Source organism: Pelophylax lessonae (assembly GCF_965119305.1).
Source record: "Pelophylax lessonae genome assembly, chromosome: 12".
Lineage (NCBI taxonomy): Eukaryota > Metazoa > Chordata > Amphibia > Anura > Ranidae > Pelophylax > Pelophylax lessonae.
The window spans coordinates 128768353-128793354 of record NC_138779.1 but is presented as its reverse complement, the minus strand read 5'-3'; the positions used below and the strand labels follow the sequence as shown (position 1 = coordinate 128793354).

The following is a 25002-nucleotide window of genomic DNA, read 5'->3' as shown; positions in this document are numbered from 1 at the left end:
CTGAACAGTGCTAGCAAGGGGAACCATGGCCTAATTGGCCAATAAGGCTTCCACTGCCACTACCGGCACAACTTCTGTTCAGGGTTTACACAGGACCCGGTTTCCAATGATCCATCAGGGCATCTGCACCTAAAAAAAAAAAAAACCCTCCACATGTAGAGACCATTCGTTGTCCAACTGGACACTGGAAAGGAAGTCTGTTCGAATATTCTTGACTCTGGGGGAAATAAGCCTCTAAGACAGGGGTCTCCAAACTTTCTAAACAAAAGGGCCAGGTTACTGTCCTTCAGAGTTTAGGGGGGCCAGGCTGTGGCCAACGGGAGTAGAAAATGTCCCAGCATCAGTTGGAGTAAACAATGCCCCATCATTGGTGTCATTGGTAGGAATTGTGTCCCATCATTGCTGTCATTGAGCCCCAGCATTGGTGTCATTGCTAGGAATTGTGCCCCATCGTTGGTGTCATTGGGAGGAATTGTGCCCCATTGTTGGTGTCAATTAATGAAATAGTGCCTCAAGGGCCAGATAACACAGGCAAAAGGGCCACATCCGGCCCCTGGGCCGCAGTTTGAAGATCACTGCTCTAAGATATAGGCTGAGCCAAGATATAATTGGCTCCGCTTCCCCAGTAGAGAGAACAGGCTGCGAGTCCCCCCCCCCCCTTGCCTTTTAACGTAGGAGACCGCCGTACTGTCGACTAGCCTAAGAGCACGGACGCTCTCTTCGTTATATGGTGAAAGGCCTGTAGGGTGCAGTATGCTGCCCGTAGTTTCAGAATGTTCAACACAACCTTGTGAAATTGACAGCCCTGCCTGCCTTCCTTGAGCTATCCCTGACAGGCAGCAAGGCCCCCATCCCATGTTGGTGGTATCAGACGCGATTGTGAACTGGGAAATGGGGCAATGGAATGGCAAATGAGCCAGTTTCTCCATTGAAGCCACCAGGGCACTCACTCATGACTGAGGTTATGTAGAGGACCTGAATTCTGCTTCCTGGCTCCCACTGCTGGAGAAACCCCTTCTGGAAGGGCAGCCTTCTCTGGAGCATCCATTTGACCATCAGATCGGTAAACACCATAGGGTTGATCATTTTAGACACTAAAAGGCGTGCAGGTGGGAAGACGACAGGGCCAAGGAGTATTCTGTTCCAGAACATCGGGATCCAGAGACTAAGCAATGGTCCTCTTGATTATATCGAACGGAGCCTCAAGGGACACATGAGACTAAGTGGGCTCCAGGTGTTTATTCCAGAATCAGCCGCCAGCCTAAATTTGAGTAGCAGCTGCCCTCTTTCTTGGGACAGTAGGAGAAATTCAAGTGGGAGCTGCTGAAGACGGGTTCCCCTGGGTTACCATTAGCAACAGTGGAACAATCTGGCATGTTTTCAAGTGTTTTACCTCAGAGACAAGGATCAGTCCAGTTTCTTTGGTTTTTAGGTTTTATTAGGAACTTGTATAGGAGAGTGGGATAGTCCATCTGAATTGAACTATACACAATAGGCAGGGACGATCTGAAAAATGCTGATTTACGCTGGTTAGCTAGTCATAGCTTTGCTGCTGTTTCACTTGGCCCTTGGCTGTGAAAGAGTCATTAAGCCAGAGGTAATCCTTTCCTAAGGCAAGCTGAAACTTGAAGTAGACTGTACTGCTCAACAACTTCAGGGCCCTTCCTGGAGCCCCCTTTATCCCTAACCTTCAGGGCTTAACTACTTGGCACTCCCTTTACTGTAACACTCTGGGTTCACTGGCTCCTTGATCTCCTGACATCTCTGGAGTGGTCCCCTCTCTTAGGCAGACCCCTGGGCAGATCCTTGAGTACTCACAATACTGTTTTTCCTGAAGTCTTCTGCCCAGCAGCTCCACTTGTCAACACATTGGATCCTCTGCAGCACAGCTGAACCCCTGGTCCCTAGGCCGACTGCCTGGACCGCCTTCCTCACTTCAGGAGGATGAGAGACAGCCGTCCACCTCCCCCCCAAAAGACCCTCTGCCTCAGATTCTATCCACTTATTTCCAATCCTACGATGCACCTCTCCAGGTACCAACCCACTGGGACGGTTACAAAAGCCTGTGTATCACTGGCCAGGCTTCCTCCACTGTCCAACAGCCCCCCCTCCCCCCATTGGACACAGCGGGGAAACTCCCTCAGACCAGATGAATACACACTGAGCAGGCCTAACTAAAAGATCAAGCTGCTCTGATAAGCAGATGAAGCAATTATGGTTTTCCTGTTAAGCAGAAAATGCCAAAACTATATCTTCTATCTAGCACCTGACTAGGAGGGTGCTACACAAGTAACTATGCAGGCGTATGCTCCTTCCTTTGATAAAGCCCTTAACAACCAATAAGATCCTTTAAATACACAGGGTGATGTTGAAAGCCAAATGGTGATCAAGCAAGCTGGAGATGGTCTTGACCTATGGCGAACCAAGGGAACTTGCGGGAAGTCTTCTACAATAGGCACATGAAAGTAAGCCTCTTAAGGTCTATTGGAAACAAGCTAGTCACCTGGCTGGACCCCCTGTGAATCAGAGACAATGGTTAAAATCTTGAACTCTTTTGATGAAAAATTGGTTTAGGTGCGCGAGGTCTAAAAAAAAAAAAAAAAAAAAAAAAAAAAAAAAAAAAAAAATTGGCCCTGCAAGCTGCTCCTCTTCATAACCAGAGACGTGAGTACATGCCCTGAAATCGCTCGCACCCTGGGACTGGCACAGCAGCACTTTACGACACCAGTGACTTTACATAATACAAGAGTATAGGTCTCATTTTATCATAGAGTGAGGCAAAATCCGTGGAAACGAATCCAAGATGAGGAGGACTTCTGATGGACTATGCGTGTCCTGAAAAGACGTTCCAATAGTCTGAGGTGCAAACTCCGCTTCTTGGATACCGGAGGTCAAACTTTTAGTATACTTTTGAGGGGATATCTGGCCTCTTGGCCAACTCTTCCTAAAATCCAGACCTGCTCTGAACTTTGTCCTCTAGACTGTCGTCTTTCGGCCTAGCAGGCACTGGTCCTGAGGCAAGACCCCAACTTGTCAACTGTGACCCGGGTTACAGTGCTGTCCAGCTTGCCAAAAGATGAAGCTCCCTAAAGGAATCTTACACTAGGCATGTTAGAGGCGGGATCAGCAAGCGCAGGCCCCAGCCATAGCATTCACTTTGCCGTAACTGACGGGAGAAAAACCGAGCCACTATGCGGATGATGCCATTGGAGCCTCACCACGGAAACTGACTCCAGCTCCTGAGCTACAGAGTTTCTGAAAACGCTCTTGAATACTGCATCCACATTCTCCTTCCATGTTTCCATCACTTTAAACATGGCCACGAGAGCCCAGGCCAACTTTCAGGCCATTCAATGCATCTTCCAAGGAAGAGCGACATGCTTGTTTGCCTCATCAATGCCTTAACTAGAGAGGCAACCTATAGATGCTTCACATCCTTATGTCTGAATGGATAGAGCTTGGCCATCCTGCTCAGAAGGGAGGTATATCTCACGACCTTGCTCCACTCATCCGAAATGATGTCCCTTAAATCCGTTAGGAATGGGAAATTAGAACGCTTTTGGAGGTGCTTAACCACTTCAAAACGAACGATTTGCCCCATTAATGACCAGGCGATATTTTGCGATTCAGCACTGCGTTACTTTAAACGGACAATTGCACAGTCGTGCGACGCTGTACCTAAATAAAATTGATGTCCTTTTTTTCCCCACAAATAGAGCTTTCTTTTGGTGGTATTTGATCACCTGTGCCATTTTAAAGCGCTAAACACAAAAAAAAAAAAAGCTACGTCGGTTTGCCCAGGAGCGGCTGCCTGCCGCAGTGCAACTGCGGCGGGCGGTCGTAAAGTGCTTAAAGAACTTCCTCTGGCTTTGCAGGAGACTCTTCTTCTTCAAGACAGTTCTTCCTGGCCGTCCCTAGTGGGAGAACATGCCGTAACAGCTGTTAAACTTTGCGTGTGGCTTGTACCCCACTCTAAGGGTTTTCTGTACTACACGCCTCAGAGATTCCATTTGCTGGAATTCACCATCCCCTTTTCCAACCACGTGGGCTTAGTATGACTCACACAGACTTGCCTCTGGGACCTAAATCCTGCATCCCCTGCAGGCTCCTTCAGCAGCTGACATGGCTGTGGATGTGATGCCTAAAGGAGGATTCAGAGCTTCTGCAATGAAGGCTGGGCCTTGACGGTCACCAATGACGACTAAAGCCCCGTACACACGCGCCGATAATTGGCCGTGAATTTTCGGCCAACGTCCGATCGGCCGATTTTCGGCTTGTTAGTATGATGCTTCCGACAACCGACTCCGACCGAAAAAAAATCTGGTGTGCAGGCTATAAAATTTTTGTTGGCTGTCAAAACACAACGGCTGATTTTCCGTCAGTCAGTACAGATTTCGGCAGACAAAAATCTGATGAGCAAGACTGGGCATGCTCAGAGAAGAAAAAACACACGGAAAGTAAACCAGCACATGACATCACTTCTGAAGTAGATTTTTATTGGCCGAGAAAATTCGTGTGCAGTCTAGGCACATTCCAACCAACAAAACACCACTCTGGACAAAAGTCGGACGATCGGTCGGCCAATAATCGTTGCGTGTGTACGAGGCATAAGTCTGGAAGAAGACTGCTGATGTAGTGACATAACGAGGTCTATATCATCTCGTGACGTGTATTGTCAATCTGACCTAGAAGGGCTTCAAAGCCTAAAAAGAAAAACAAAAACAGGGTAGACAGGAAAGGGTTAAAAACCCAAAAGGAGTAACCAGGCAAGCGAGGAAAGGGTTAAACACACCATCTCATCCCTGCTACACAAGGGCTGGCCAGAAGGGGGGGGGGGGGGGCGGCGTTACGCCCGTAGTGTGGAAACTGCACAGACAGCCAACCTGCACAGGTGTTCGAACCATCAGGATCACACAAGAGTGTTCTTGCAGAGAATATATCTGATGATTGCATACAGCATTTAGGTAAACTGCGGCAAGCTTCCCACCAAGAAAAAACAATATCAACAGTACTGACCGCTGATTGAATTTCTCCACTGTAATGAAACCACTGCCCCCCACAGCGTGCATGCGCCGAGTCCCTGGGCAGGAGTAACCCAGGGACTGCAGGCCAGAAGAGAGCAGCAGCGTGGAATGCAAATGCGCTCCAGCCGCCATGGGCTGGAAGACACTAGAGCCAGGGAAGAAAAACAGACAACACACAACTGCTGCCATGGAATATGCAATATAAAAGTATACATAACTGCACCCGGCACCCCCAACGACCATGCCTTGATCAGGAAGACGCTGCTGCACGGGCCCAGGGCATTTATGGCCACCTGCTAATAGCAAGGCTCTTAGACCACACTGCCGCTTTGCCTGCCAATAGCCAGGCTTAAGCTCTTCATGGCACCATATCCATTGCCCTTCTCCACCCTGCTAATAGCTGGAGACTCCATCTTCCGGGGCACAGCTTGCCGAACGAGACCTGGATCGTGGACACTTCATCCAAGGTAAGACTTCAACCATTCTGGTCCTTAGGAGGACAAAAAAGGAACGCGGCCTCTGGCTCAGAGCAAAGATTTATGGGAGTGAGGTCCTATAGGGGAGGCGAGAATAACCCATACGCATTCTGCCATAGAGTCTTTCAGGAAAGGATTTTGCTTGCTTCGGAAGCCACAGCTTGGTGCGTGCTATTATTAAGCTTAGGATCTACCAAAATCCCCAGATCCTTCTCCACCATTAATTTCTGCAGTTGTACGCCACCTAGTATGCAAGATGTATGCACATTTTCAGCCCCCCCCAGTGCATACCTTTACATTCAACATTAAACTTTATCTGCCACATAGTTGCCCAATTAAACTGAGTTTCCAGGTGTGATTTACAGGGTCTGAGGGAGTGTCCCCACTGTATCCAATGAGGGAGCTTGTTTGACAGTGGAGGAAACCCAGCCAGTGACACATCCTGTTTCATAGCAGTCCCAGTGGGAGGGCATGTGGCAATGCATCCTGGGATTGGCGATTAATTGGGCGGGGAGCATGTGACAGGGCGTTTTTTGGCGGGAGCAAAGTCCCAGGAGGAGGTGGACGGCTGTCTCTCCTCCTGCAGAGCGAGGAAAAATGTCCAGGCGGTCGGCCTAGGGACCAGGAGTGGAGCTGGGCTGCAGGGGATCCAGTGTGCTGACCAGTCGAGCTGCTGGGCAGAGGACTTTGGGAAAAACAGTATCGCGAGTACCAAGGCATCTGCCTAAGAGAGGGGACCACTCCAGAGAAGTCAGAGGATCAAGGAGCCAGCTCACTCAAGAGTGTTACAGTAAAGGGGGTGCTGTGTAGTGAACCCTGAAGATTAGGAACAAAGGGGGTGCCAGGAAGGGCCCTGACGTTGTTCAACAGTACAGTTCAGTTGCTTCAGAGTAAAGATTGCTTCAGAGTACAGATTACCTCAGAATTACTTCAGTTCTGCGTCACAGCTAGTGACAGACTGAAACCAGCACCCTAGCCGTGACTAGCTCAATTTTTTCAGTGTTAACCGGCATTTATTCAAGTCGTCCCTGCCTATTGTGCATAGTTTTGTTAACTACTTCCGGTCCGCGCTATAGCCGAATTATGGCTACAGCGCGGACTCGAATCTCCGGGAGGCCGTCTTTAAACGGCCTCCCAGTAACAGGCTCCCCGCGCGCTCCCGCATCGGGGAAAATCTGTGTTGGCCGTGTCCCTTGGACACAGCCAATCACAGATCGTGGTAAATGGCCAATCACAGCGGCCATTTACCACGTGATCGGGCCGTGCAATGAGAGATGATCTCATATGTAAACATGGGAGATCAGCTCTCATCGCCAGCTCTCCTTCCTCACACGGAGACTGCAGTGTGAGGAAGAGGAGAGCCCGATCAGCAGTAAGCTGACACAAATCAATGTAATCAGGGCACTGATCACCAGTGCCCTGATTACAGAAGAGGGGAAAAAATGCCACAACTGCCCGCAGTGCCCGCCATCAGTGCCCATAGTGCTGCCAGTCAGTGCCCATCAGTGCCTGCTCATCTAGGCACTGACTAGCAGCACTATGGGCACCGAGTGTGGGCAGTGATGGTGCTGCCCATCAGTGCTGATCAGTGCCACCCGTCAGTATCCATCAGTGTCACCCATCAGTGCCACCTCTCAGTGCCACCTCTCAGTACCCAGCAGTGCAGCATATTAGTACTTCCTCATCAGTGCCCATAAGTGCCACCTCATCAGTGCCCATCAGTGCAGCCTATCAGTGCCCATCAGTGCCGCCTCATCAGCGCACATCAGTGAAGGAGAAAATAAGAAAAACTTTTTTTTTTTCAAAATTTTCTGTCTTTTTTTGTAAGAAATAAAAAAGCCAGAGGTGATTAAATACCACCAAAATAAAGCTCGATTTGTGTGAAAAAAAAAAAAATGATAAAAATTTCATATGGGTACAGTGTAGCATGACCGCGCAATTGTCATTCAAAGCGTGACAGCACTGAAAGCTGAAAATTGGCTGGGGCAGGAAGGGGGTATAAGTGCCCAGTAGGCAAGTGGTTAAGTTGGAGTATCCCACTCATCCCTTCTCCTATCCAAGTTCCTAATAAAACAAAAACCAAAAGAAACTGGACTGATTCTTGTCTGAGGTAAAAACACTTGGAAAATGTCAGATTGTTCTACTGTTGCTAATGGTAACCTAGAGGGACTCGTAATCAGCAGCTCCTTTGGGAGTAGTGCTACACTAGCATAGTTTTTCTTCGATTTATTTCAAAGATTATGCTCTATAGGGCTTTGCTAAGAAAGGGGTTAACACTGTGCGGTTGAGGCGCATGTCATCAGCTGGGTGAAGTTTTGGGTGCGATCTATGATCTCTTTCCCATAATACACTGTTGAGGAACCATCTCATTTCTGTTGCAAAAAAGCGAAGTGGAACTTTAATCCAATCTGCTGCCCCCTTACAGTGACTTTAGTCATCTTTGGCTATCTGATCTTCACTTTCTACCAGCTGTCAAGGCCTCACCTCTTACCCTGAGCCTTACTGCCATATGGTTGCAACAGGTCTGATTCTAGACATGGGGAGAAAGGGATAGTCCTCCTGTACTGGAGGCCCCAACTTACACTGACAGCTACTGGCAGTGTTCAGATTTGCCAACATCTGCAGCCCTGGAATATACACGATTCGCCCATGGCCTTAGTGAATTTGGAGACATGGGCCTCAGAGATGGATAGGATTTCATTCTAAATTGCTCTAGTCCTTAACTGATGGGGTCAGTCGCAGTCTACTGCCCTTGCTGCTCCTAAATTATAGAAGAACGTGTCGGCACTAATTGATGAAGTACGCACTACTCTAAAACTAGCGGGTTGGCCACTTTCTTCTACCAGTGTGGTTTCCAGTCTTGGAGTTATTTAACTCTTATGGCAACAAAGACATTATCTTTCCAACACATTTTTAAACCATTTCTCTATGGAGACTGGCAGCATCTTAGAATGCCATTTACGTCCCTTATGTGCTTTATTAGCGTTTACCATTTGGTGAGAATAGTATTCAAAAGTTTTGTAGAAGGCGGTTATCCTGGGTTTTGTTTTTTATTTTAGCCCAAAGGTTAAAAGACTTCCTATATCGTTCAATGGACTCCAAGAAATTTACAGCGAGTACAAATAGGCTATTATATTGTCCACTGAAGGGTAATGCCTCAATTTTTGTTTTAGAACCAGAGTTCATTAGGCTCTATATTGTGATACATACTTACATGGATCAAATATAAAAATATTGTAAAGCTTTGTTTAACCACTTAAGGACCGGAAAGTTTTATCCCCTTAATGACCAGGCCATTTTTTGCGATATGGCACTGCGTTATTTTAACTGACAATTGCAACACTGTATCCAAAATAAAATGGATGTCCTTTCCCCCCACCCCCCCCCCCCCCCAAATAGAGCTTTCTTTTGGTGGTATTTGATCACCTCTGCAGGTTTTTTTTCTTGCGCTTAAAAAAAAATCCCATCAAGTGTATATTTATTGGTTTGCACAAAAGTTATTGCATCTACAAACTAGGGGAAAGATTTATGTAGCACCCTCCTAGGTAGGTGATAGTGAGAAGTATAGTTTTGAGCTTTGTCTGTTACCAGGAGGGGCTGCAGGTAATTCTCTGCCTACCAGAGAGCAGGAGGTCTGCTCATTGTGCTCAGTATGCAGTTCATTCAATCTAGAGAGGGTTTCACGCTGACCCTATAGGAAGGCATGTTTGACAGTGGAAGGAAACCTGACGAATGGGTGCATAGGCTTTTGATACAGTTCTGATGATTGGCAGAGGGCAAGTTGCCTCAGTGCATGTTGGTATACTGTATAAAAGCCAGGAGCACATGTGCTCGTTGTCTTTCTTCGGAGAACGGAGTCCTGGAGGGAGGGGGCAGCTGCCTCCTCCTCTGTAGAGGTGCCATGCGGTCTCAGGAGGTTGTCCTGAGGGCCGGAAGAGTAGCAGTAAGGAGCTGAACCCAGGAGGTCCAGGGAAGCTGACTCAGAGGGGAGACCCTGGAGGACCCGTTTCTACAGTATCGTGATTACAGGAACTTGTGTCAAGGGGCCTGACCTGGGGGGGCCACCCCTGCTCTTAGGATGGTCAGTGTACGGGTGTCAGCAGGAAGAGGATGCTAGTGAGAGTGTCCTGAGGATAGATTGTCTATCAAGTCATCTTGTCAGAGAGCCAGCAGAACAAGAGACTTAATCCCTTCACCCTAGTGGCAGGGTGAACCAACAGCCTGGCTGTTTCAGATCCACCAACAGAGATCAGAAGATAGAAGTCCTCAAACGATGTGAATAGTTCAATTGGAGTATCCCATCATTCCCTTCTCCCATCCCAAATTAACAATATAAACAACAAAACAACCAACACCCTAGACTGTTCCATTTGTGTGTCGAGCCTTTGAGAAGCAGGAAGGATTCAGAGACTTTCCTAAGTAAATATGTACTGGTAACTAGGGGAGCCCAAAAAGATAGTATCCAGCAGTTCCTGTGGGGGCAGTGCTACATTTATGGAATTTTTTTTTTTTTTACCAGTAATGGTGGCGATCAGCGATTTTTAGCGGTACTGCGACAAACCGATTGCACACCTGACACTTCTGAGGGGATTAGTGACACTAATACAGTAATCAGTATTAAAAATATGCACTGTTACTGTACTGACCCTGGCAGGGAAGGGGTTAACACCAGGGGCGATCAAAGGGTTAAATGTGTGCCTAGGGGATGTACACCGAGACCTGTGTTTCTAAATAGGAGGAACACAGGATCCCTGTGTTTAATCACTGACAAAACAGAGGTGTGCCGTGTTTACTTTGGCAGTCCACTGTTCTGTATCCATGGGGAGCAATCACGTCTGCCAAACCCGCTGATTGGATCCCCCTCCAAATCGGCGCGTTAAACCCACATGAACCGCTACACGAAACGATGTACAGGTACGTCATTTGCGTAACAGAGCCGACCTGCATCAGTATAACTACGGCGGATGGTCGTCAAGTGGTTAACCATATTGGTATCCTAACTGGAAACAGAGCTTCAGTAACAAGAGGGAGAAAAAACAAAACAAAAAAAAAAAAAAAAAAAAAAACACAACACGTCCTATTATCAGCTCACCTAACAAAGCTGTAAATCTGTTGCACATTTAGACTTCCATCCTCACTGTTCCTTAGTGCCAGGGATATTAAGTTGCAATAATTGATTGGAGGCCGGGGCCACTTTTCATATGGAGATAGACTTCTCCGTACACGGACCTTCCTGCCATGACACCTTGAGACATGGAGTGGAGACGATATGGGTGTATAGGGGGAGTCATCGTCAGCATTCTGTAGTAGGGAGAAAACATTTCAAAGCGGTGCACAAATATATTATTCAGTTAAAAATCAAATTTCACTCTGATTGCAATTTTATATGCCTTCTTTCCAAGTTTCTCCTAGCATTGGGGCTACCAATTTTGGTACTGCAATAGCATTCTTTTGCAGGGTGGTTTGCCAATGTACAGGAGAGGGCTGGCAGCCTTAGGCCTGGGGGAGCAAGTCCAGTCAAGTGGCCCATTAAACCAGTGGTCCTCAACTCCGGTCCTCGGGGCCCACTAACAGGCCAGGTTTGCAAGATAACTAAATTACATCACAAGTGATCTAATTTGCTGCTCAGTGATTGCAGTATTCTAGTCTGCATCTCCCCAATGTAATACTTAAAATCTGGCCTGTTGGTGGGCCCCGAGGACCGGAGTTGAGGACCACTGCATTAAACCACCGAAAACGCTCATCATCCATGCCCACCTAGTTTTATAAACAGATATTGATGTTATGAAGCAAGCAGTGGCGTACCAACAGGGGGGGGGGGGGGGGGGTCCGCCCCGGGTTCCACACATTAGGAGGGTGTCAGGGAGCCCCAGGGTGACACCCAGGGCCGGCCGCAGGACTACCTCCGCCGCTTGCTGACACAGGAGCGCGGAGGAGGATGAACTGTTTAAAGCAGAGAATGGGAGAGAGACTCACCGTCACTCACGAGCCCTGAATACACAGCGGGCGCTGCCGGACTTAACTGTGCTGGTTAATGAGAAGGCGATTGGTTGCTAGGACCGCCTATCAACCAACCAATCACCTGCTCATTAACTAGCAGTTAACTTCGGCAGTTCCCACTTACAGCTGTGTATTCAGGGCTCGTGAGTGACGTTAAGTCTCTCTCCCATTCTCTGCTTTAAAAACTTCATCCTCCTCTGCTCTAAGGTAGGAGGGGGAGGGGCGCATGCATTACAAGGGGGTTCTATTGGGGGCGTTTGTATTGTAAAGGGGTTCATTTTAAAGGAGTTCTATTAGCGGGGGATCTGCATTGTAAAGAGGTTCTATTGGTAGGGTCTGCATTGCAAGGGGTTTCTATTGGGGGGGCTTGGTGTTGTAAAGGGGTTCTATTGGGGGGGGGTTGTATTGTAAAGGGATTCTATTGGCGGGGGCTTTGTATTGTAAAGGGTTTCTATTGGGGGGCTGTATAATGTAAAGGGTTCTATGGGGGGCTGTGTAATGTAAAGGGTTTCATTGGGGGGGGGGGGGAACTGTGTAATGTAAAGGGTTCAATGGGGGGGCAGTCATGCCATTTTTGCAGAGGAGGAGGGGCCTGGTCGCCGGGGGGGGGGGGGGAAGCAGGGGGAGGAGGATCCTTTTGGGTTCCGGGCTGCAGTGCGTGGAGGCGCTACACGTGACACGGATCCGCCCCAGGTGCCAAATGCTCTAGGTACGCCCCTGGAAGCAAGACACATATGATACAACGTGGTAACATAAATTATTGTGAACAGCAACAAAGGAGGTTTAAACAAAAATAATGCTCAATGCCCCCTAACCAGAGCCCATCCAGTGCAGCCAGGGGCGGGGTGGAAATTTCCCCCCAGACTGCCCTAACATATTCAAAACGGCCAGCGGCCGCCTCCCGCTAAAAATTTTTTTGTGAAGAAAGTCGGGTCGGGGGCACGGCTGCCAACTGTAGAGGGGGGGGGGGGGCATGGCTAAATTTACCATGAGTCCTGCTGGGCAGCCTCGGAGGGGGGGGGGGGGGATCTCCCTCTTTCCCAGCGGCCGTTGTCATATGAAGTCCCGCCTCCTGGACTGGCTCCTATGATAGACATCACACTGGTGACGTCTATCATAGGAGCCAGTCCAGGAGGTGGGGCTTCGTACGACAGCGGCCACGCTAGCTAAGCAGGAGATCACCGCTCTGTGTAATCGAGCAGCTCTCCTTGCTCCGCTTTGCAGGCTGCATTGGATGGGCACTGGTGAGGCTGCATTGATGGTAGTAATCAGGCTGCATGGATGGGCACTGGTGAGGCTGCACGGATGCATTATTTTTTGTTAAACCTCCTTTGTTGCTTTAACATTAAAATTATGTTAAAACATTGTATCATATTTGTCTTGCTTCATAACATCAATATATATCTGTTAGAAAACCAGGTGGGCATGGATGAGCCAATTCGGTGGTTTATTGGGCCACTTGACTGGACTTGCCCACCCAGGCCTAAGGCTGCCAGCCCTCCCCTGAATGCAGCCTGATCAGTGCTTATCCAATACAACCTGATCAGTGTCCATCCAATGCCACCTCACCAGTGTTCATCCAATACCGCCTGCAATGCAGAGAGAGGAGAGCTGATGGATTACATAGAGCGGGGATCTCCCGCTTAGCCAGCGTGGCCGCTATCATATGAATTTCCATCTCCTGGACTGGCTCCTATGCCGTCACCAGTGTGCTGTCCATTATAGGAGCCAGTCCAGGAGGTGGGACTTCATATGACAGCGACCACGCTGGCTAAGCGAGAGATCCCCACTGTGTAATCCATTGGCTCTCACCTCACCAGGCTGCATTGGATGGACACTGGCGAGGTGGCATTGGATGGGCAATGCGTTCCCTTCACTGGAACTAAGGGGCCAAGCCCAACACCTGAAAAACAACCCCACACCATAATCCCCCCTCCACTAAATGATTTGTACCAGTGCACAAAGCAAGGTCCATATAGACATTGATGAGCGAGTTTGGGGTGAAAGAATTTGACTGGCCAGCCTGCACAGAGTCCAGACCTCAACCCGGTAGAACACCTTTAGGATTAATTTGAGTGGAGACGGGGAGCCAGGAATTTACTTCAATATCAATGCCTGACCTCATAAATGCGCTTCTGGAAGAATGGTCAAACATTCCCATAGACACACTTCTAAACATTGTGGACAGCCTTCTAAGAAGAGCTGAAGCTGTTATAGCTGCAAAGGGTGGGCCAACTCAATATTGAACCCTATGGACGGCTGGGATGCCATTAAAGTTCATGTGCATGTAAAGGCAGGCATCCCAATACTTTTCGCAATATAGTGTATAAAGAAGTGGAATGGTTTTCTTTGCCAAGGCTAATATTTTGTTCCATTCTGGCGTTAAAACTTGCTAATGCACATTATTTCCATGCCAATTACTAACAAAGTTTTATACTTTGAAAAGTTCTATTTGCTTCATAAGCAACTCAAAAGTTGGACTCTGGATTTTTATTTATTTTTGCGCAAAAGTTAAAATTTGCATTTTTCTGCTATAAGATTACTTTAAATCCCCAAACAATTATATATTTTTCTGAAAGCAAAGCCCTTGGAAATAAAACTGTGGCAGCTGCAGTTTTCTATGTTACACGATATTTGCTCGTTTATTTCAATTCAAAATTCATATTTTCCAGGATCAAATATTTAAAGTGGTTTTAAAGGATCATGAAGTTTAAAAAGCTTCTCCTGGGTCTCTCATTCTTCAGTAGCGGGAACCATTCGCTCCTGCTACTGTCAATCACAGCCAGTGAGCCAATAAGGAGAGTGGGGGGGTGGGGCTGAGCCACATCTCTGTGTGTCTTATAAATGCATAGAGTGGGGCTCAGGAGTGAGCATGCACCAGTGCCCCCCGAGAAATTGGGTTGCCACTGGCTTAACCAGAAGCGCCAGCAGGGTACCTGAAAAGAAAAAGATCAAGGCTGCTCTGTGCAAAACCATCGCATAGAGCAGGTAAGTATGGCACGTTTATTGTTTGTTTTTTGTTTTTGAATGACCCTTTAATGTCTGCCTCTTTAAAATACACAAATATTAGTTTTTTTGAACAAGTACAACACAATACCTAGCTGTTGGTAAAATTGAAAACGTTTTATAGGTTAAAATATCACTTTCCCAACACCTGGTCTACCAAAGGGGTTAAGATATCACAGGTTTCAATCTATACAACTTTATATTCAACAAAAGGTGTATTAAAGTTGAGTTTGGTTTCATATTGAGCACCTTCATTGAGATGAACAGTATTCCCTCTCTCGCTATACAGAAAGTTTCACCCTTTACCAGTTCGCTGACTGATGTCACAGGTTCCCCTTTAGAATCTTCCGTATTCAAACAGTCTGGAGCAAACTTTGGTGGCTTCTCTGGTGTGGGGGGCTTGAAGGAATTTGAGACAGAAGACTTAGAAGTCAAAGTTGATAAATCAGGGCATGGAATCACTAGGTTGGGATCCACAACAAGCCACAGCGTGGGCTTAAAAGAAAGTTCTAAAAGGGAAAAAAAAAAAAAGGAAGAAGAGGAAGAAAAAGGAGAATGGTCAATACTGAACGAGGCTGTGTTTTGTCCTAAATTGATTCCTACCTTACCACCTTTTTACTGGATCCTATTCTTCCCATCTTATTTAACAAAATGTCCTTTTTTCCTTTGAAATACCTTACAAGCTCCGCTCCTCCCCAGTGGTGTATTTAGGTTTTGTGCTGCCCTAGGCCTGACTAAACTTCTGCACCCCCTAATTTAAATATGACCCACCCCTTTCTGTAAAGGTCACACCCTTTCCTGTTTATGACCCACCCTGTCATCTGTAAACCACAGACCATAACCACAGTCTGTCAGTGCCTATCAGCATAGCTTCATCAGTTCCCATAAGTTCAGCCTCATCGGTGCAGCCTTATCAGTGCTGTCTCTTTACTGCCCATCAGTGCAGCATATCAGTGTGGCCTAATCAGTGGTCACCAGTGCAGCCCCATCAGTGGCCATCAGTGCCCATTAGTACAGCCTTATGTCATGGGATTAGTAAGATTACTCTTTTAGGATATTTGGACTTGTGTTTGCTGCCACTGATTGTAGTTACATGATTATTTCACTTATTTGTATAATAAATAGGAAGTCCATAGTCATTATACAAATAATGAAATTTTTTTTTTTTTTTTTTTTTTGCTGCCCCCCTGCAAAGTGCCGCCCTAGGCCAGGATACAGCACTGCTCCTCCCTGTATATGCATGGCAACAATTTTTTGCCCCAACTAACCTTGTGCTGAACATGGAATTCCTGTTCTTTGCTCCGTAGATCTCTTTAGAGTACTGGGGCTAGAAGTAGAATAAGAGTGTGTATAGTTTGTCACTTCCCACTAATGCTGGACACCTCAATTGCTCCTCTTCATAGTGAGGAGGCAACATTTTGTAGTCAATCAGGATGTCTGAGCATGAAGCTGGGTGGGTCCTGTGTCAAGTCGAATTGAGGAGGAGGGTTATCAACTGTGACAACATTGATAAACTTTCTCCTCAATGTGTAGTCAGTCTTGTAGTCATATTGCCTTCAGTGATTTAACTGAAAGGCGTTTAACCACTTACGGACCGCCCGCAGCAGTTTTACTTTGGTACTTTTGACGTTAAATATCGGGGTTATGGCAGCAGATAGATTGATAGCCCCGGACTTTTAAACGACGGGTGGTCCCGGCAGCGGATTCGCCATGGGATCACCCTCATAGCTCCCAACTGTCCCTGATTTGGAACAAAGTCCCTCTGTCCCCCTTTCCTCTCTCATTTGTCCCTCAATTTGGTCTTCTCTATATAGTTGTACATAAAATGCACTACAGATCTATAAAAAAAGTGTTTCCCAGGACTAAACCTTTTATCCATTTTCTAAATTGCTACATTTGTAAATTCCAAAAGCCAATGTAAAGGAATAGTAGTTGCAACGATCTCCATTTTATTCTCTAGAGTCTCTGCAAAAAGAATATATATATATATCTCAAGGTTTCCAGGCCTGTGGCCTGAGGTGGGTCTGCCATTGATATTGGTTACCTCTCCAGCCCATGTGAGCTGCGGCCCTGGGTGTGAGAACTGACACATTGACAACTCCGGCATCTTAGTTTGGTTGTTTTATTGAAGTTATAGGGGATGGGAGAAGGGAATGAGTGGGATACTCCTTTGGCTTGACCATGTACAATTCTGGGACTTTTGTAGCAAAAATGCCCGTTAGCGCTATCTTGACACCAGCCAACGCTTACTAACTCTTTGAACACACTGCATCTCTGAAAGCTGTGCTGGAACCCGGACTTAAGTCTAGCAGATCCAGGACTGTAGAACCTTGAACATCTGACACTGCTTGCGCTGCTAAAGTCACTGACTACTCCCTCCTGCCTTGCCCTGGCTTGAGGTAGCTTGCTGTGTATTCCTGTATGGCTGCAACTCTCAACTGATGCACTCACACTGTGCATTAACTTTTCAGGGCCCAAACTGCAGGTGCCCCCTTTACTGCTTCAGGGTCCTCAACCTAGGTTCCCTAGAACCTTCTCCGGAGTGGTCCCTACTGACTCTAGGCAGACCCCCAGGGGCAATCCGCAGTACTCACGACCTGTGTAGGCTTTTCTGGGACTGGACCCCTCTCTCTCTCCGCTGGTTCTCGGCACACCGGATCCCGTCAGCTCAACTCAGTACTCTCTGGATTCTCAGGCAGCACCCAAGACATCTGCTTCCCCGGACAGGAGGAGAGACAGCCGTCCTCTCCCTCCTGGGACTCTGCTTCCCGCCAAAGACAATGAGTCATGCTCTCCATCAAACTTATGACCACTCCCAGAATCCTTTGTGGCAGAATCTCCCTTCTGGGGTAGTTACAAGCCTGAATGTATCCCTGATTGGGTTTCCTCCACTGCCCTATGAGAAGCCTCTCAGAGCCAGTGGGGAGACTCCCCCCTTCAGCAGACACACCTGAAAACCATGACACCCTACTAAAAGAAATCATGGCCCTGCTGTTAAGCAGACAAAGCCCACTATACATATACCTAGCACCTACCTGTAGGGTGATGCATACATAAAAACTGTTTGGGGGTTCCAAGTAATTTTCTAGCAAAAAATAAATAAAAAAAACCTGATTTTAACTTGTAAACTACAAGTGTCAGGAAAAAGGCCCGGTCCAGAAGTGGTTAACATTGTCACCCTAATAGAGGAAGTAACCAGGACCAAGAGTAATTTATATTCCATAAAAGTACCGTATTTTCCGGCGTATAAGACGACCCCCCTAATTTTCATCTACCGGTAATACTTATACTTAGGTTACCTTGGAGATATTGTACTCGGCGTATAAGACGACCCCCCATTTATGGGGGATTTTTTTGAGGTTCAAAAGTAGTCTTATACGCCAGAAAATACAGTAATTTGTTTTTTGCTGTTGATGCTTGGAACAATCTTCCAGCAGAGGTAGTGAATCAGTCCATATTAAGTGAATTTAAACATACTGGGGATAAACAAATCTATACTCAGACAAAAAGCTTTAAAATAAAAAAAAAAAAAAAAAAGGTAATTTGATGGATACTGGGTGTTTTTCAGATTATAATTTTTTTTTTGGCACATTTTGACTATAGTAAATTTCATTAACCTTTCCCTTTCTATTGACTCTGCGCTCATTTGGGCAGCCAAACTACATGAATGACTAAACTCTCTGCACTTATTTTTGATCACGTTCAATCTGGTTTCAGCCCAGATCACAACCTTTAAAAAAGTTGTAAATGACATCCTAACTGCAAACAAAATAAATCCTGGATGTATGCCTAACCTAAAGAAGGTTAAGGCCCCTTTCACACTTGTGTGACTTAAAAGTCGCACGATTTTACCATTAGTATGACTGGGCGAATGTCTTTGGACCTCAAAATGCATCAAAATCATGCCAAAGTAGTGCAGGGACTACTTTGAAGTCGGTGCGACTTCAAGTAACACAGATATCAATGGTACTCACTGGAAATAATGGAGAACGACCTGTCACGCCATTTTGCAGTCACAAATCGCATGACAAGTCGCGCAAGTGTGAAAGGGGCCTTACTGTTGGGAACAATAAAAAATTTACTCACCCTGTGGTATTGCCTCTTTGGACTTACAGGAAGCCACTCCCAGGCTTTGTGGACAATTTCCTGAGCAACGTTCCATCTTCTCTTCAGCACCTATAAGATATACACTTTATAATCCATCATTTCCAAGGAAAAAAAAAAAAACGTACTCTTTATAATCAATGTCAAATTTCGATCGTCTCTAATCAGGCATGTCCAAATAATGAGGGATACTCTTTGGAATCTGGTATTTTCTGATGTTTGTAAAATATATATTTTACAATCAGGTCTTTTCCCAGCAGCCACATGTATTCAAATTTGGTCATGTGTAATGCAGTCCAGCTGATCAGTCCCGGTTCACACTGAGGCGACCTGTGAGGCGACCTGGTCGCCTCACAGGTCGCCTCCCATAGGGAAGCTGCGGACCCGTTCTAATAGGAGCGACGTTCTAATAGGAGCGACAAAAAGGGTCCGGAGCTTCTTTGGGGAGACCAGGAGGCGACCGCCATAGACTTCAATGTTATGAAGTCCGTGGCGGCCGCTCCGAGGTCGCGGCGCGCTGCTCGCACTGCGACCTCCGAGGTCGCGGTGCGAAGTAGCGTCGCTCGTATGTGAACGGGCACGCAAAGCTACACAATCACAGATCTTGGCTAAAACATATTTTAATTTCTACCCGCCCGCGCTATAGCCGAAATACGGCTACAGCGCGGGCTCTAATTTCCGGGAGGCAGTCTTAAACGGCCTCCGTGACAGGCTCCCCGCGCGCTCCCGCGATCGCGCATCGGGGAAAATCTGTGTCGGCCGTGTCCCTTGGACACAGCCAATCACAGATCGTGGTGAATGGCCAATAACAGCGGCCATTTACCACCTGATCGGAACGTCCAATGAGAGATGATCTCAAATGTAAACATATGAGATCATCTCTCATTGCCAGCTCTCCTTCCTCATACAGAAACTGCGTGTGAGGAAGAGCAAAGCCGATCAGCAGTTAGGGGACACAGAAAAATGTAATCAGGGCACTGATCACCAGTGCCCTGATTACACAAGAGGTAAATCCATCAGTAAATCCATCCTCCATCAGTGCCCCCCAGTGCCCATAGTGCTGCCAGTCAGTGCCTGCTCATATAGGCACTGACTAGCAGCACTATAGGCACTGAGTGTGGGCACTGATGGTGCTGCCCGTCAGTGTCCACCCGTCAGTGCCACCTCTGTGCCCAGCAGTGCGGCATATTAGTACCTCCTCATCAGTGCCACCTCATCAGTGCAGCCTATCGGTGCCGCCTCATCAGTGAAGGAGAAAAATGTATTTATTTTCAAAATTTACTCGCAGAAAATAAGAAAAAGTTTTTTTCTTCAAAATGTTGTCTTTTTTTTTTTTTGTAAGAAATAAAAAACCCGGAGGTGATTAAATACCACCAAAAGAAAGCTCTATTTGTGTGAAAAAAATGATAAAAATTTCATATGGGTACAGTGTAGCATGACCGCACAATTGTCATTCAAAGCGTGAGAGCGATGAAAATTGGCCTGGGCAGGAAGGGGGTGAAAGTGCCCTGTAGGCAAGTGGTTAAATTCCCCACAAATTTTTGATCCTTTTGTATGCCTAGTAGCATATAACATGGCAAGCACAGCTCACCTTAGTACAGAGGAGAATACAGAGATGGATCATTTTCGTAGGTGATCAAGTAGTTTCCTTGGGTACAGTTTCCAACCTTACCATCCACTAACCTAAATAACCACTGCAGCGAGGGCCCTTTCACACTGGCATATCGGTGCAATCAATTCTGGTAGTTCAGGAGTGGATTTAACTCGACTCAGTCATCTGTAAAAAGCCCCATACACACTGTTGCAGCCGCAGAGCCGTGCTCTGCAACATGGTAAAAAAAGGATATGTGGTGTAGGGGGTCATGTGCTGCATGTTTCCCTCCTCATTAGGTGCCAAGCAAGGGTCAAATGAGAGGCCTACCCCCGGGTGGGTTCTTCTGGGCTACGCTAGGCACTTAGGTTAGGGTCTCCATCTCACACATCGAACACCTGCACTCAAACAGCCAATCAAACACCAGCGTCATCAGGTATGGAAAGTGATGACCGCAACGATTCTGATGAACAACAGATTTCCATGCAAAACAAGGTCATGCTTTTAGCACAGAAATCCTGACATAATCAGACCGCCAGGGAGGTTAAATAATGAACACGATGACAAACACAGTCCAAAATAAAGTGCTGACATTTCCTTTACTTTCCTAATCCCTAACTCAGGCTTGTGGCTGCCCCAGCATACCTGCACAGGCAAGAGTCCATTCTTGGCAAAGTTAATGGTTGGTGTGTTCAGGAGGGACTTCAAGCCCCAGCAATCCTCCTGGGCAGTGGGAACACCCGACTTCCACACATCACTGGATTATCAGACTCTGGCAGAACAGCAGGTTAGGTTTTTTCCTAGGTCCCCTCCAAGCTCAAACCCCCTGCTCCTTTTATACCACACTGAACCAGTGGTTGAACCCCGCCAAAAGAAAACTCAGGAACTCAATGTTAATTGTTGAGGTTAATGGGGATGCACGGCAAATATGATGCAACCACATCTAAGGGATGCGATTGTGTCATGGTAAAGAGGGATTTTATGCTAAAATCAAACAGGTGTGCAGGAGGCAGCGTATTGCCTCCTGAATGTTTGCTAATCGCTGGCCAGCCCATGCTGATAACACAATACACAGCGGATCAGGAGTCAGCAGCGAGGTACAAATGAAAGGGGTCTACATTACAACTCAAAGACTGCAACGCAGATTGTCAGAGCTACAAGGCAGAGCATGTAAGAGGAAGTCACATTATTACTACATTTAGAAGTGAGCACACACAGCAGAGGTACAGAATTTTATCTACAGCCCAGATAGGACTACACTACATAGAGAACCTCATCTGTCTAAAAAAAAAAAAAAAAAAAAAATCTCACACCCCCTAACTTGATCCCAAAGCCATAGAAAGAGAAAAAAAAAAAAAACAACCTTAAAGGCTATCACCATTTTTAAGGCCATACAGAACATGGCCTTAAGCCCCGTACACACGTACCGATTGTCGGCCGTAAATATTCGTCCGACGACCGATTGTAGGCTTGTTAGTATGATGCTTCCGACAGCCGACAGCGCATTTTCGGCCTAACAGAATCTGTCGTGCAGGCATTAAAATTTTTGTTGGCCAACACCAGAACGGCCGATTGTTCGCCAGTCAGTACAGATTTCGGCCGACAGACAGCAGATTTGCAAGACTGGGCATGCTCAGAGAAGAAAAAAAGACAAGGAAAGTTAACCATCACATGACATCACTTCTGCAGTCGGCTGTTGTTGGCCGACAAAATTCGTGTGCAGTCTTTTGCAGTTTTCAACAGACACGACAGCCCTGGACAAAAGACGGCCGATCGTTCGGCCGACGATCAGTACGTGTGTACGGGGCTTTACTCTTCTCTGTCAAACTTGAAAAAGCGGCATGACTATACCCGCAGCACTCATTCACAGAGATCATTGAATGAATAAGCTACAAGTCCTATGGCAGGGGGACTTGCAGCTCACAATGGAACACAAATCACTGACCTCATAGTTCATTAACACTTTATCTGAAAAGTCCATAACTCGGTAGAAACAGAGCTGGAGAAGGGTCTGCAGGAGCTTGGCATTGCACCCATAGGGCTCTTTCACACTCCCGCTCCGCTTGTCCGCAAATTATCCTATTTTTTTGTGGATGATTTGCGGACATAATGTAAGTCAATGGCATTGCGGATGTCAGCGGAATACCATCCGCTGACATCCGATTTTCTTCCTTTCAGTTCTGTTCCGTTTTTTGTAACGGAACAGAACCCTATTTTTCCTCCGTGTAAAAAACGGAAAGGAAGGAAAATCGGATGTCAGCGGTGTCATCCGCTGACATCCGCAATGCCCATAGACATACATTATGTCCGCATATCATCCGCAAACGGATGGGATGATATGCGGACTTACGGAGCGGATGACACAAGTGTCATCCGCTCTGTGAAAAAAAGTGAAAGTCCCGCAGCGGATAAAAGAGCCCATAATCTACTGATCATGGTTACAATGTTTTGAAAGCTTATTTGCAAAAAAGAAATAAATAACATTCAATCTTTCTGCAAATATACATGAATTATTAATATTTTGCAAAAGGTGGACTTAGCTTTTAACCACTTGCCAACCGCGCTATAGCCGAATGGCCGCAACAGCGCAGTCATCCAGTTCTGGGAGGGGGGGTCTATTGACACGCCCCCTCTGTGATCGCTGTGTCTTTACAACTGATCACAATGTAAAAAAAACTGTTGCCGGTTATCGGCATTCCTTTCCTCTGGCTGTCAAGTGTGAAAGGAGACATCTACATGGATATATTAGGGCATTGATCATCAGTATCCTGATTATCAGGGCAACCTCAGCAGTTCTCATTAGTGCTGTCAATCAGCCCCCCATCAGTGAAGAAGATGGCAAGTTACCTATTTGCAAAATTTTATAACAGAAATAAAGAAACCCCCCCCCCCTCCTGAAGTCTTTTGGTATTTTTTGGTTTAACAAAAAATAAAAACATAGTGGGGATTACATACTATAATAAGAAAGCTCTATTTAAAAGGGGGGGGGGGGGTGGAGAGAATAACATTTTATATGAGCACAATTGTCGTTCAAAGTGCGACAGCATTGAAAGCTAAAAATTGCCCTTGGCAGGAAGTGGGTGAAGTGCCCAGTAGGCAAATGGTTAGAACCCTAACCCAAATGTTATTGGGTGTAAAGCTCTCTCATGCGGTTAGTTATAATATAAACCATTTTTAAAAATAGAATCTTATGCTTCAGTTTAAGCACAGGTCTCAATAGGAATGCTATCACAAAGATGCTAACAAGCTTCAGTATGCTTCCTAAATCCCTGCTATTTCCACCCATATGACTAGGACCCTAATCTCAGGTTATGCAGACCATTGATGCTCAAACATTTTTAGGAGTAAAGCGTGCTTACCAGCAAAGTACTGATCTATAGTAATGCACTGATTCAGTTCTTCCATCATGTCCCAGTCTTCTAAAGCAGTTGATAAATGAAGATGTTCATACTTGCTTCTGTTAGCTAAGTGTAGCATCATTATTCTGAGAGGAGTCTAAAGATTGTCAGCAGCCTTTGATGACCAGGTGTTTTAATGGTCACATGTAGATCCCTCCCCTTCACACTTAAAGGGTCAGTCTGAATTCAACTGTCAGTTGGATGTCGGCATGAAATCTGAATATACTGTAATTCTTTTTAAAAATGATAACTGTTATTCAGGAATTACGTAGCATTTGGTTTTGCTATATAAGATAATATAATGAATATTTCTCCTTTTTAAATAACAGTAAAACAATAAAAAGGAATGTGACAGTTCCCCAAAACTTTTGATGTAATAAAAATCCTTAAATGTTTGGCATATTTACAGTGGACCCCTAAGGCTGCATTCACTTCACCTTAGCATTCTGTAAACATGAGCAGAAACGCATGTTTCTGCAAGCTCCTGCAAATGCGTGAAAAACGTGCAACGCGCTTATTTCTTAATGGCACTCCAAATGCGGGTAGCACTTGCGCGATAATGAATATGGCTAAAACACACAAGGCTTACTGGTGGTAAAAAAAGGTGTAGGAGCCACTTTACACTACAGCAAGTATAAACTAATCCACACCTGATTACACTCACCTGGTCTAAAATGCCAAAATGACAAAGCCTGAGATGTCTTAGGCTGGCCATACACTATACAATTTTCTTATTCAATTTCCTTTAGATTTACCTTAAACTATGTAGTGCAAGGGCCTGCCTGACTGCATACAAATTGAAAGTGTTTAGGTTTGACCCTATATTACATGGTTTTGGTAAATCTAAAGGAAAGTTGAACAAGAAAACTGTATAGTGTATGGCCAGCCTTAGGCTGGCCATACATGATACAATTTTCTTACAATATTCTGTCCAATTTTCTTGAAATTTACCTTCAAGTATGTAGTAAGAAGGCCTGCCTAATTAGATACAAGTGAATGTGTTGTTTAGCTTTGACCTCACATTATGTGGTTTGTGGTAGATCTAACAGAAAATTGTACAACAAAAGTTGAACATGTATGGCCAGCCTTAGGCCCCTTTCACACAGGCTGACCGTTCAGATCCGCCTGTCAGTTTTTTTGACGGATCTGAACGGTCCCCCCATGCATCCCTATGGGGCATCGGATGTCAGCGGAGACATGTCCTCTGACATCCGATCCGTCAAATCTGAACAGATGGAAACCCTATTTTCCATCCATCCAGCGGATCGGATCGGATGAGAATGGACAGGAGGTCCGTTCCCATCCAATTCCCCCATAGAGATGTATAGGGAACTGACAGCTGTGTCTCCACACACAGCGCGGAGAACAGCTGTCATTCTCCTGCTCAGCGGGGGATCGGCAGA

General features: G+C 46.2%; 1 protein-coding gene across 1 annotated transcript in view; it reads right to left on the bottom strand.

The window, feature by feature from the left end:
- FOXR1 (forkhead box R1) overlaps positions 1 to 23681 on the bottom strand; it is a gene marked incomplete at both ends in the record, with an annotated part of 32335 nt that extends 8654 nt beyond the window's left edge. Inside the window, 4 exons of the mRNA XM_082274688.1 lie at positions 10593 to 10801; positions 14813 to 15015; positions 18593 to 18682; positions 23561 to 23681. Of these exons, the coding sequence (XP_082130814.1) occupies positions 10593 to 10801; positions 14813 to 15015; positions 18593 to 18682; positions 23561 to 23681 (623 nt within the window). The remainder of the gene's footprint in view (positions 1 to 10592; positions 10802 to 14812; positions 15016 to 18592; positions 18683 to 23560) is intronic.
- Between the last annotated feature and the right edge of the window lie 1321 nt (positions 23682 to 25002).